Raw genomic sequence first — 13,431 nt, 5'->3', positions numbered from 1 at the left:
GTTGATCAAGGCCTACATCCTCATTCTAGCAGCTTAAGTAAAATTCTTATTAGACAGTCTCTCTTATAAGCAGTTCCAGAGCAGGGACCCAAAGCGTTCATGCTCCCCCTTTACCAAGTCTGAGCCAGCATGGAGGGTCCACCACACCTTTAAAAGGTAATCAATAATCCTGGTAATAGTGCTACTATAATTCAGGACCCACTTCAGTATCTTTAAAATATCAGCTGCCACCACACGAATGAGAGTGGTCACCCACCTCCATACACATCATCCATACAAACAATGTGGTCCCCTGCTTTTAAGAGATGGGTGATAGTCACAATGGCTGCTGAACCTGAAGCAAAGGCCAAACCTAAAATAGAAACCAAGTTAGAGTAAGCCAAAAAGTCAGACCTATAGGTTAAAAACACCTACAGTATTTACTTGCATTACTTATGTCCCTCCCTCTGCTGATAGGACAGACGTCCCTTGATTAATACCATTACAAAATCCCCCTTGCTCTTTCAAAGACAAAATGTCTTTAAACTAAAAAATACATAATTTTGCTTTGATATAACATTTCTCTGAAACACTTCAAGGAAATAATTCTTTACAAAAGTCTGAGATAAAAGGCCAATTGCCCATTAAATCACTGTTTAAAAAAATCAAACTCTAAAGAAATTTCAAACTTGGGGAATAGAGAAAAGATATATTCATTCATTTAACTATATGGATATGCAATTGAGGAAATAAATATTTTAACAAAATTCAAAATCAGACCTGAGATGTATCTGATAAATTTAATCAATTTTATTTTTTTGTAATTTTTTATGCAGAATCTCTTTTAAACAAAAGTGATCCTGAATCTCATATTGAACAAAAATAATGAAAATGAAAAAAAGATAAATAACAGTCATTGTGCACATTAAACTGCAAAAGAAAATATCCTGACAAAATATCAATATATCATCTTGATGATAAAAATCAACTGTGACTGGCAGAAGGCATAATCCAATTAACTTGAAAAATGTAATTATTGTAAAATCTCAGAAAAGTCTAAGCTGGGATTACAGTTCTCTACTAAGCAGATCTCAGGTCCAAGAGTGAACTCATATAAAAGGCTACATTTTAAACCCGGTGGAAAACAACCATGTTTCCCGGAGCCCACTTACAAAAAGTGTCCGGCATATTAACACTCAGCCTTTATATCTCCTGCAGGAAATACAGCACTAAATTCCAGAAGTTTAGTGTTTAATCTCATCCAAAACAAAACAAAAAACCCCCAAAACCCCAAACAAACACAACAATTCACATTACATTTCTAATTCCTACATTCTTGCGGTGAGAAAACTCATAAGACTCTTGTTTTCTAGTCAAGATTCTGCTCTCCTTAAGTATCATCTATATAAAAAATACAAAGACGATTTAACAGCAATCCACTCCCTTCATGAAAAAAACACGATTCAAGGAATTAATCCCTAATCTCTGAGAGCACATTATCAAGGGCACCGGGCTATTGCAAACATATGCTGGTGCTATTCTCAGGCACAAATTATCAGGTGAATGAACCAGAGTATAAGAAAGCTTATATTCGCATAGGTAGTGTTATAAAACTTAGTTAATTTTTATCTGTTTATACTGACAGCATCAGATGCAAGAGTGCATTTACAGGGATACCAAGCAGCAAATTCTGCCATTTTGCCTCTACTCATATGTATTTTTACCTAATAATTACACAGATGCATATTCTACCAGCTCTGGGATGTTGGGCAAATAATTCAATGTCTTAGTAAAATAAGAGTTTTGAACTAGCTAATCCTCATTTCTTTCTAATTCTACATCCTGTGCCTCGATGATTTTCTCTATACATAGAGGAATGCATTCTAGACTTCACAAACCTGGAAATGGAAATCACTTACTGTATTTAGCCCCATCCAGTGTTGCCACTGCTTTTTCTAAGCAACTCCTGGTGGGGTTTCCAGCACGGCTATATTGGAAACCCTGCAGAGAAGAAGTTAGAGTTCATCCTGAGAGATTTATTATCCGAGTCCCAACAGAGACATCTCCACAACCATGAGCTCATCCTGCCATCATGATTTCCTATTATTTACATATGACGTCTTGCCATTAGACAGAAGCGTGACAGTGTTGTGGCTGTAGTGGTGTGGGGAGGTCTGAAGTCAGCCAAACTGGATTAGAATTCTGTATCTGCCACTGAGCTACATGCCTATAGGTGACTGACAACATTTCCCAGAGTCAATCTCAGTATCTGTAAAGCGGGAATAAAACACAAATATCCAGTTCATAAAATTGTCATGAGGATAAAATGAGATAATGTACCATAAGTTCTCTGCACGGTGCCTGGCACATGCTAACCACTAGACAAATGGTTGTTTTTATTACCGGCATTACTATTATGTTAGACTCACCTTTACCCATTAATCTAGGGACAGTAGGAAAAAGGAATCACCTGAGCCAACAGAGTCAACCTAATTCTAACCTATATTTTACCCCCTAAGAAACAAGTGATGGGAGCTCTGTTTAGCACCCACAGGAAGCTATGACCAGATCCTGCAAATGCGCAGAGTTCAGATCTTGGCTCTACAAAAGCGACTCAAAAAATGGAGAGGAATTCTTGGCAAAGCGGCTCCACACAATAATTTTTAGAATTTTAAAATTTGCATTATGCACCTTTTACATGTATGGCAGCACGCTAGCTGTATCCATCCAGTGATTTTATTTAATCCTCACGACCTGCTTTGAGGAAAGTGAAGCTAAATGTCATAGGGAATGTCAGAGCCCGAATTCAAACCCAGGATTCAAACATTGAATACAAACACTATAATTTTCTCCCCTGCCTCATATAGCACATAACAAACATAACCACTCTTTACACCTTTCTTTCTGATTCAAGAGCTCCCAGTACCAGTGATTTATTTTTTTTAAAGTTTTGTTGCTTTGTTTGTTTCCTTGTTTCTGAGAAATTGAGTAGACATATTTCATAGGGCTCCAGGATACTCTCATCACTCCTCACCATCACCTCCTTGATGTGACGTGCAGCTGTCCTCACCAGACACAAAAAAACTGTTTGGATTCATGTGGCTACTGCCACAGAAAGGTACCCCGTGTTTCCACCAATATTCACTGCGGAGATCTGACGTTGTGGGGCAGGGGAAGAAGCCCATTCAGTGACAAATTCCCACCCTCTCGCCCATTCAATGGCTTTCTAAATGCAACTGGAGAATTAGATGCTTCTGATTCAGCTCCTCACACTCTCTTTAGTGCTCTTAACTGATTTTTTAAAGGTAGTAAGAGGAGTTTGTGGATTTTACCATCCCTGCTGGCTCTCTGAAAACATTTAATTATTAATACCATAGCTAACTGGTTAAATTTTGTACTAAGTGCTAAAGCTTGGGCATCTACACATTCACGAAACCGTATGCTAGGAAAAAACCACATGCTTGGAAGATAGGCTGTGTACATATTCTGATTCCAAAGTAGAGTAGCTAAAAGTATCCTAAGCCAGCCGTAGAAATGCCCTTAGAACTCTACTTCACAAAGCAACGGGTTAAATCTAGAAAAACCGTCCCTAACGTATATGACTTAACACACTAAAGAGGTTTTTGAAGTATAATCAAGGTTTTGGACCTACAAAGTTTAACTAATTTCTTCTGAAACTCAGCAACTTTTAAATACTTCAAAATCCATCAAGTATGCTACCAAAAGGGAAAAGGCTATGTGATTAACAAAGAGGACTCTCTCATAAGCCTTAGAAATCATTCATCTCTGACTCTGGGTCAATTCCTTTTCTATAAAAAGTGTATAATACCTGTCCTGCCCTCTGACCTGGTTGTTGTCAGGATCAAATGGAAAAAGTGTAAATGTAAACACCGTGAAACACCAAACTACTGAGCAACTGTAATGAACCATACAGTGTAACATACATATCAACAATTTATTAACCCCACTTACACAAGACCAACCTGAGCTTTGGACAGGGTAAGTAACTTGCTCAAGATTACCCAGCTCAGAAGAGGTGGTGTCAGAATTCAAACCCAGGTCCTGTGACTACATGATTTTTGCTCTTAATCACTAAACCACACTGCTTAAATGATGCAGTGGGTTAGACTACCGCTAGCATTATTGGAGTAGAGCACAGCATAGCCTAATGCCTAAGAGTGGGATTCTAGAACAGGGTTGGAATCCCAGCTCCACCACTTACTAGCCACATAGCCTTAGGCTAGTTACTTAACATCCCCACATCTCAATTTTTCATGAGAAAAATGAGAACCTAGTTCAGACTAGGATTGTTGTCAGGATTAGCCTAGAGGGTACATGTAATACACATGATATAACACATGTAAGTATCTATCTAACACATAGCAAGTACTCGATAACTATTAACTGAATACAGCTATCAGGGATGATCTTGATTCTAGGCGAGTTACCAGGCCCTTAAATGTTTTTTTAGCTGACTCCTTACTATATCTTTATAACTTCTGCTGCTAAAGGTAATTCAAGGAAATCATGATCCTCAGGTTTGAAGGGCAAATTTGCTGAAATCACACGATTTTCAGTCCAAAACTACACGGCAAGTTGGACAAACTGTTCCTTCCAGTCCTGCTTATCAAAAGAAGTATGATCACTGTACCATTCAATACAAAGCTTTACTGCATCCTTGCAATCCTTTCGGGGTGCCTTCCTGATATATAATCCATCTTATAAACTACTTGCGTGCCTTTTTCACTTATATGCCATCTCTCTTTCCTCCCCCAACCCTGGACCGCCCCCGACAGACCCAGCTCACCGAGTGCTGGCCGGGAGCCCCCTGCTTGAACGTGGTGGCCAATGAGATGGGGGGCACTACAGCCCGGGAGGTCCACTGCTCCGGCTCCTGGCCCGCGTGGATGGCCTGCGTGGCGAAATGCTGGAAGCTAGGTAGGAAACCGGGCGGGGAGGCGTCTTTTTCCTGCATGCTGAGCTGCGAAGAAAGGAGAGAGAAAAAGACCGAGGAAGATAAAACTAGGAAACGGGCGCGTCGGAGTTTGAAAGACACACAACAGAGTCAGGAGAAAGGAGCCACGGGACGCGGACCGCCAGCGGCGAGCGCGCAAAAGCCGGACCCCGCGACTCGGCGGCTGAGACTCGATCAGCGGGCGGAGGGCTGCGTTCACCGCGGGGCGGGGCCAGCGCCACCCAATGAGCGAAGGCCCCGACGCGGCCCCCGCTCCTCATTGGCCGGCGGCGGAGGCGTTGCCGGGAGCGCCCCGGGGACCGCCCTCCCGGTGCCGACCCGGAGCGAAGCCCGAGTCCGTGTGTCCACGTGGTGTTGGTCCCCGCGGGTGACAGTCCGGAGTCCCGGCCCTGGGGAAGCTGCCCGGCTGGTGCCTGTGGGCCACCCGGGCGTCTGGGTGACGCTCAGGCCCGAGGTCCTCCGGGGACCTGGGGAAAGGCTGGCTTGGTGTTGAAACCGAGTAACCTGCAAACAGGCCGCACAAACAGCCTCCCGTTAATGCAGCCCGAGCCCCTGACCCCCGCCCGCCGCCACCACCCTTTGTCCTGGGGCGGTGCTGACGGCGCAGGCGACAAAGTGGAGATTCCTTACGAAAACCGTGGCCCAAGCTGCCAGATCTGTAGCTTGCATTCTCCTTGACCGCGCGGGTAGCCTCCCTTTGGAGGGACACTGAACTCTGTAATGACCCCGTTCTTTCGACGATTGAAACAGGAGTGAGGGTCATATTTTTCTTAAGTACAGTAATAGGAAGCTACTGCAGTGAGGATCTCTAAGCAGAACTCGGGCAGCTTCCTAAGAGCTGTACAAACTTGGCCTTTTTTCAAGCATCACTATGCTTTTGAAGTACCCGGAGATACTCTCCCAGATAAAAAAGTTAGTGCGGCTTTGAAAAACTTACCGGAGCCTCAAATCCTTACGCAAAATGCCTTCATTGTTACACAATGTTACACAAGCAACATCCTTGTAGGAAAAAGGAAGCAGTCTCATGTCACAATTTGCCATTCGCCTGCACCCAGAGCCCTACTCTCACAAGGATCCCTCTCTTAATACAAACAACAAAGTCTCCTTGTTCCCTAAACAGTACAGACTTGACCTATTTACTGTTGTGACTATTTTCTAGGACTAGGGAATTTAGGAATATTTCTGTCCCTGCAAAGTATTAGCTAAAAATCTGAAACTTTAGTAAACCATTTAAGAAAGAGGGAATATAGACTAAAACAGCTCTTAAAATTTTACTGGAAGGATTGAGGCAATTTGCTTTTCAAATTAGCTTCAGGGACACTTAACCATTAAGCACTAGAGGCACAGTGCCTAACGGCCTGCAAGCTTTTAGAGGCCTAGCAAAATGTTTATGCCCGGGGAAAAAATGGGTGGACTCCAATACACTAATAGATATTAATATATATTTAATTAATATTTTCCTGTTAAAAAGATAACATGTCAACTGCAGCTCATCTCAAGAGTTATAACTGTACACGGGTATGTTGTTAAGTGGTTAGATGTTCAGGGACCAGGAGGGTCTAAAACAATCCTAATTAGTTTACCTCCTAATATTTGTAGATAAACCCTGAGTGGCAAAAATATGGATATTCTCTTTAGTGTTACTGTAATAAAGGATTCTTTAAAAGATGCTGCCAATATAAATGCTCTAAATTAAGCGTTTTTTTACTTTTATACATAGTGAAAACTTTATTAGATGGCAGCTTAGTATTATGTATCAAGGATTCCTATGACTCCGAAATTTTACGTGTAGGAATTGATCCTTCAGATGAATTCTTACATGTGTGCAAAGATGAGCAAGGATGTTATTTATAGCTATTTTTGCTATTTTAATAGCAAAAGAATAGAAAACAGCTTAATTATCCATCGATAGGAATCTGGCCAGTACTGTACTGGATGGTACAGTTCTGTGATGACCACAGTATGGTCGAGAAGCAGGATGAGATTGACATGAGCTGTTATGTCATGAAAACAAGTATTCATTAGATATTTTATACTCTTTTTCCATACTAAGTCTCTGGAATCCAGAGAGTATTCTGCACGTACAGCGCGTCTCGGTGTGGAACAGCCACGTTTCAGCGCTCAGCAGCCACGTGCAGCTGCTGACTAGACTCACTGTACAGACAGGGCCGCTCCAGGTCTTCTCCCTGCCCACTGCCCTGCGCAGCCTCAGTTCTGCTCCCAGCGGAATTCCCTTTGTCTGTTGCCCCCCAGGGCGATGAGTGTGGAGAACATCGCGGAGAGCGTCTTACCTGGGGCCGCACGGTCCATAACTCACCTGTACGTGGTGTATGTTTGGAGGGTCCACCACTAACCTTAGGGGTTGAACAATCACAAACCGTTGCTTGCTAAGTTTGTATATCTTTGGCAATAGAATTCCCTCAAAAAATAAGTTCAATTCCTTCTGATCATTTCCTTGTAGAGGAATTACCATCAAAGATCTTGTGCAGACATTCTCTTAGGATGTCTTAGAGAGATCTAAGCTTAGGAGAGACTTGGGGCCCCAATATGATCTCTTGCTAAGGGTACAACTTTGCTTGCATTGGCTTTGGTGACAGATACTAAATCAGTTGGCATTTTTATTCTCACAAAGCTCTCAGTCAATAGTGATTGTAGGCTGAAGTCAAGAGTATGTCCCTTAGTAAATATGTACTTCCTTCTACTCTTGCTTGTAGTAAGGTAGTCAGCCATCTGGTTTGCTCAGGACTGAGAGTGTTCTCAGAAAGTAGAAGTTTCAGTTTTGAGACTAGAGTAGTCCCAGGTAAACAGGGATGAGTTTGCCACACTAGTTTAAAATGGCCGGATCTAGACTTGGATTTTCTCTCTCGGGATTTTGCTTTACAAAGTTCCAGCCCCTCTATCTTTTAGGATCTGTTATTTGTAGCAACCCACTTCCACATTTTAGATGCTTTATTAGTTATGGGTTGTACTTGGCTGCATACATCAGAAACCTAACTACAGAGGCCTGCCCGGTGGCGTAGTGGTTAAGTTCCCCTACTCCACTTTGGCTGCCCGGGGTCCATGGTTTGGATCCCAGGCGCAGAAGGATGCACTGCCTGTCAAGTCATACTGTGGCGGCATCTCATATAAAGTAGAGGAAGATGGGCATGGATGTTAGCCCAGGGCCAATCTACCTCAGCAAAAAGAGGAGGATTGGCAATGGATGCTAGCTCAGGGCTAATCTTCCTCACACACACACACAAAAAAAACCTAATTACAGAAGCTTAACTAAATAGAGGAATTTTCTTTCAAGTAACTAGAACTATGGAAGTAGGTAACCCAAGTCTGGCATGGTAACCCCATCAAAACATAAAAGACTCAGGTTCCATCTAACTTTCTTCAACTCTACTTGAGCATGCAGTTTTTGTCCTTATGGTCACAAAATGGCTGGTCCATCTTCAGGAACTGTGCATGCATTTTAGGCAGGAAGAAGGTTAAGGGTAAAGTACAAAAAAAGGAGTATGCCGACTGAGGCTGTGCTTAATATTGACCAAAAAGAGGCTTCCTCAGAAGCCCTATCCAGTAGAATTCCACATACATCTCATTGTTTAGTTCATATAGCTACTGCAAGCTGCAAGGGAGTCTGGGAGAAGAGTATTTTTCATAGTTTCACTAATGCCCCAAAAGAATAAGGCTTCTGTTAATAAAGGAAAAGGGAAGGAGAGATATTGATTAGGTAACTAACCGATTTATAACTGAATGCTCTATAATATAGGCAAAAATTTATTTCATTTAATTTGAAAGAAGAAAATATTCAAAGTTTTCCAAGATAAAGTAATGATGGAAGGGCCTCCTTTTACACATAATTCTTCACAAATGAATTTGCTCAGTGATTCAACAAAGTTTATGAGCTGACAAATGTGGGCACTTCTAAAGGAATTAGACTGTGAATCAAAGAGCATTTTGGTCACCCTAATCCTTCTTCCTTGTTGTTAGTTCTTCAGTCTCTGAATATTTTGGCTTGCTCTAAAAGCCAAACAGGGCCGACCTGGTGGCGCAAGCGGTTAAGTGCGTGTGCTCCACTGTGGCGGCCCGGGGTTCGCCGGTTCGGATCCCAGGCGCGCACCAACGCACTGCTTGGCAAGCCATGCTGTGGCAGCATCCCATATAAAGTGGAGGAAGATGGGCACGGATGTTAGCCCAGAGCCAGTCTTCCTCAGCAAAAAAAGAGGAGGATTGGCAGATGTTAGCACAGGGCTGATCTCCTCATAAATAAATAAATAAATAAAAGCCAAAGTCATAAACTCTGTTACCAAGGAGGTAACATAAATTAGTGAAAAATGTTGGTATAAGAAACATATTTTGATTGCATATTAAAGATTGCTGAGGGGCCAGCCTGATGGTGTGCTGATTAAGTTCGCTTGCTCCACTTTGGTGTCCCGGGGTTCCTGGGTTCTCGATCCCGGGCACGGACCTACACACCGCTCATCAAGCCATGCTGTAGCAGCGTCCCATATACAACATAGAGGAAGATTGACACAGATGTTAGCTCAGAGACAATCTTCTTCAAACAAAAAGAGGAAGATTGGCAATGGATATTAGCTCAGGGACAATCTTCCTCACACACACACAAAAAAGATTGCTGAATACTCTTCATGTCTAGGGAGAAATGTACTTTCTTCCATTTTTCTTGAAGTACATTGACCTTTGGTCTATTTTTCATTTTCCCACTTTTAAGACATAGTAAAGAGAACTAATTCTCTACTGTGAGAATACTAACAGTGTGGCACAGAGATAAACGGCCCCTGGCATTGGCCTGGGATTGGAGAGCCAATTGCGAGTGCTTGTGCCCGTGGCAAATACGAGAGAGCCCACCCTACACAAACGGTGACATTTATTACCATGCAAAAGTTCCGATCCACTGTTGCCAGATTATGTTTAGGATCCAGATATTTTATATGAAATTTTCTGAGTATTAACTGTTGGCTTAAAAAAACTTAAAAAATAATGTACAAAGTAGACATACCAGGTCTGTAAGTCAGATTTGGGTTATAGACCTTCAATCAGATGGATCATTTTACTCTAGAGAAAAACCCAAAAAATTTCCAAAATGCCATGTCATTGGAAAGCAGTACAAGAGCATTAGATGTTTGGACATGGGGCAGAGAGAAAATAAAGCAGGTAGACCAGGTTTGGGGAGAAGAAAAATAGAAACACACATGATATCAAAAAGGTGTAATAGATACTTTAATTCTGTTCTGCGAGGACTCTTTGTATAGCCTTCAGACCTATTTTAAATACTTTTCAAGTAATGGTAGCTATCAAAGCACATCAATGAAAACGGGGCTGGCTGGAGTGGTTGGCACCAACAAATGCCAATCAAAGCCAAGAAATGGTTTGCAGACAAATTACTAGGTCTTCACTTTTGATCTACAAAAGTCTTCAAGGCTGTGTGTTAAACAGCAGCAAAAAAAAAAGAGAACTACAAGTTGGATAAATAAAACTTTAGGGGGAGCCCGACCCCCAATTGCGAGGCCGCCGCCTCCCAGCCGGGCTGGATTTGAGCCCGGCCGGCTGATCGCTGACCCAGGCCCCCGACCGCGGCACCCCCACTTTCCAACTCCACGGTCCCCGCGGCGCGAGCGGGATGCAGCCGGCTCTGGACACAGGTGTCGGGAATCCGGGTCCCTAAATCGTGTTCTTCCAGAGGACAGAGGCCGTGTCTAGAGCTGGCCAGATTTATAGACTCTCCTTCTGATGAAAAGGGAAAGCAAAAATGGACTACAGTCACCAAACTTCCCTAGTCCCATGTGGACAAGATAAATACATTTCCAAGAATGAACTTCTCCTGCATCTGAAGACCTACAACTTGTACTATGAAGGCCAGAATTTGCAGCTCCGACACGGTGAGGAGAAAGACGAGTTCATCGTGGAGGGACTGCTGAACATCTCCTGAGGGCTGCGCTGGCCCATTCGTCTGCAGATGCAGGATGACAACGAGCGCATTCGCCCTCCTCCGTCCTCTTCCTCCCGGCACTCCGGCTGTAACTTGGAGGCTCAGGGCACCGTCCTTAAGTCCCTCACGCCCAACATTCAGATCTCAGAGGTGGACGCCCCGCCCGAGAGTGACCCGGCCACGAGCCCCACGGACTCCGGGGCCTGAAGCCCCTGCAGGAAGACACCACACAGCTGACGCGCACCCGCAGTGATGTTGGGGTGCGTCGCCGCGGCAATGTGAGGACACCCAGTGATCAGCGGCGAGTCAGACGCCACCGCTTCTGCATCATTGGCCATTTCTACAGCCACAAGACGTCGGTGTTCGCGCCGGCCTCTGGCTTAGTCACCAGCGTCCGCATCAACAGCACCATGACCACTACGCAGGTCCTGAAGCTGCTGCTTAACAAATTTCAGATCGAGAATTCGGCGGAGGAGTTTGCTTTGTGCGTGGTCCACAGCAGTGGTGAGAACCAGAAGCTGAAGGACACCGATTACCCGCTGATTGCCCGAATCCTCCAGGGCCCATGTGAGCAGGTCTCCAAAGTGTTCCTTATGGAGAAGGACCAGGTGGAGGAAGTCACCTATGACGTGGCCCAGTATATAAAGCTCGAGATGCCTGTCCTTAACAGCTTCATTCGGCAGCTCCAAGAGGAAGAAGATCGGGAAGTAAAGAAGTTAATGCGCAGGTACACCGGGCTGCGGCTAATGATGTGGCAGAGGCTGGAGGAGAGAGCTGAGACTCCAGCAACAATCTGAGCCACAAGAAAGAGGGGATCCAGACGCCACAGGGGCCGCTGTTGACATGAGAAGACCCGCAGGAAGCTGTGCGCCTTCCTTCCATGGAAACGTTTCAATGTAAACCTCTTCAGCTCCCGACAAGCCACCATTTGCTGCCTAGAGCCGGATAGAGAAGCCAGCAGACAACTCCCCATCCTTGGATCTCTGCGCTCCTTTCTTTCAGTCACAAGGACTTTTGATTTTTGTTATAGGGAGGACCCAAAATGTGTGTGTGTGCGCGCGGCATGCGCCTGTGCATGTGTGCACACACATGGTACATATTCACGTGCCTACCTGGTATTTTCACATGCAATTAAATTCCAAGCAACCAGCACAAGTGCCATGACTGGCAGATGTGCTGCTGATGGGCAGGAAAATCAGGGGCGATCTGAAGGGTTTTAGGCTGAAGAAGAGATCTCTCTCCTGGAGTGCCAGGGAGCAGCCATTGACATCTGCCCACATTTAGAAGGGGAAGGGGGCTCAGCAAGGTCACCATGTGGGGTATTTATGTGTTGGTAGAGATTCTCCCTGTTATGCCTACAGGGATGGGTAATGGATCGGTAATGTGAGAGCTTTGGAAATTAACAAAACAACAGCCCCATGGCCTTGGGGTAGGTCTAACAGAAAGAGAAAAATAAACCAGCAGTGGGGTAGATGCAGTAAACCCACAGGTTTTTCAACTGGAAACTTCGATTGTTTTAAATAACAAAGACATATGTGATGATGTGTGTGGATGCCTGTAGAGAATGGATTCTGCCTCCTTCCTCGCCTCTGTGGCCACCTCTAGCAGACAGGAGGGGAGCCTGATGTTTCTTTCAGCATGCCAAGCTGCAGATCCCAACTCTTTGAGACCTCCTCGAGTTGAAGGAACGGTCTCGGGAAACAGTTCTCACTGGTTTGCACATGGCAGAGTCTGGCTAGCACAGCCAGGGCCTGGCCTTGTTCTGGAGGGTGGAGGTGGCCAGGAAGTTTCCCTCCTTAGGAAGTGTAGAAGCTCCTGCAGAAATGACAGGTGCCTGTGAGCCCAGCCCGTTTTCATATCAACAAGGGGTTTTCCTGCGCTTGGAGCTGAGGCTATGTGTTTGACGTCAAGGCCTTATTCTTTCCAACCTCTGGATTCTTGCAAATTGCCCTCACCTTGTGCATGAAGGTGGACTCCAAAAATGAGGACTCGGCCTGCTACTTACCAAACTGTCGGGGAAAGAGGGGGAATCTCCCTCTGCCCTTTTTTTTAAGTTCTTATGGCTGGCCAAATAAGTAAAGAGAAAAAATTTTCACTACTTCTTTCCACCGGACTCTGCAGATAGAGATTCCGGGAGGCTGACGTGGTAAGAAGTCTTACCTTTTGCCGGCTTTCGTCAGGCGTTCCCGTATCTCATCATCTGCAGTAGTCCAGGGAGAAGGCAGGTCTTCCAGCCAGAGAAGGCAACTTGCCAGCCAGTGTGGATCCTGCCGACTATGCCAAAACTGTCCAGGGAAGAGGAGGGAACTTGCCAGCCAGTGTGGATCCTGCCAACTACGCCAAAACTGTCGGGTAAGAGGGGGAATCTCCCTCTGCCCTTTTCCTTAAGGTTCTTATGGCTGGCCAAATAATTAACAAGACAGGTTAGCAGGAGAAAACAATACCAAGTTTAATAACATGTATACATGGAAGAAAGCAGGGACACTGCGTTTCTCAACACAATAGCAGAAATTCTCGTCTTAAATCCTATGTCCAACCAAAG

At 44.5% G+C, this 13,431-nt stretch overlaps 1 protein-coding gene and 1 pseudogene across 1 annotated transcript in view; one reads left to right on the top strand and one right to left on the bottom strand.

The window, feature by feature from the left end:
- Window positions 1–5,103, bottom strand: part of LOC131405034 (cystathionine gamma-lyase-like) — a 59,222-nt gene extending 54,119 nt beyond the window's left edge. The window contains exons 1-3 of the mRNA XM_058540321.1: window positions 4,787–5,103; window positions 1,899–1,980; window positions 257–352 (exon numbers count right to left, since the gene is read on the bottom strand). Of these exons, the coding sequence (XP_058396304.1) occupies window positions 257–352; window positions 1,899–1,980; window positions 4,787–4,954 (346 nt within the window). The 5' untranslated portion in view covers window positions 4,955–5,103. The remainder of the gene's footprint in view (window positions 1–256; window positions 353–1,898; window positions 1,981–4,786) is intronic.
- Window positions 5,104–10,573: 5,470 nt separating this feature from the next.
- On the top strand, window positions 10,574–11,686 carry LOC131402195 (ras association domain-containing protein 2-like; annotated as a pseudogene).
- Window positions 11,687–13,431: the final 1,745 nt, after the last annotated feature.

Source organism: Diceros bicornis, chromosome 4 (assembly GCF_020826845.1).
Source record: "Diceros bicornis minor isolate mBicDic1 chromosome 4, mDicBic1.mat.cur, whole genome shotgun sequence".
Taxonomy (NCBI): Eukaryota; Metazoa; Chordata; class Mammalia; order Perissodactyla; family Rhinocerotidae; genus Diceros; species Diceros bicornis.
The sequence above is the reverse complement of the archived record's forward strand: the minus strand, read 5'-3'. Positions and strand labels throughout refer to the sequence as shown.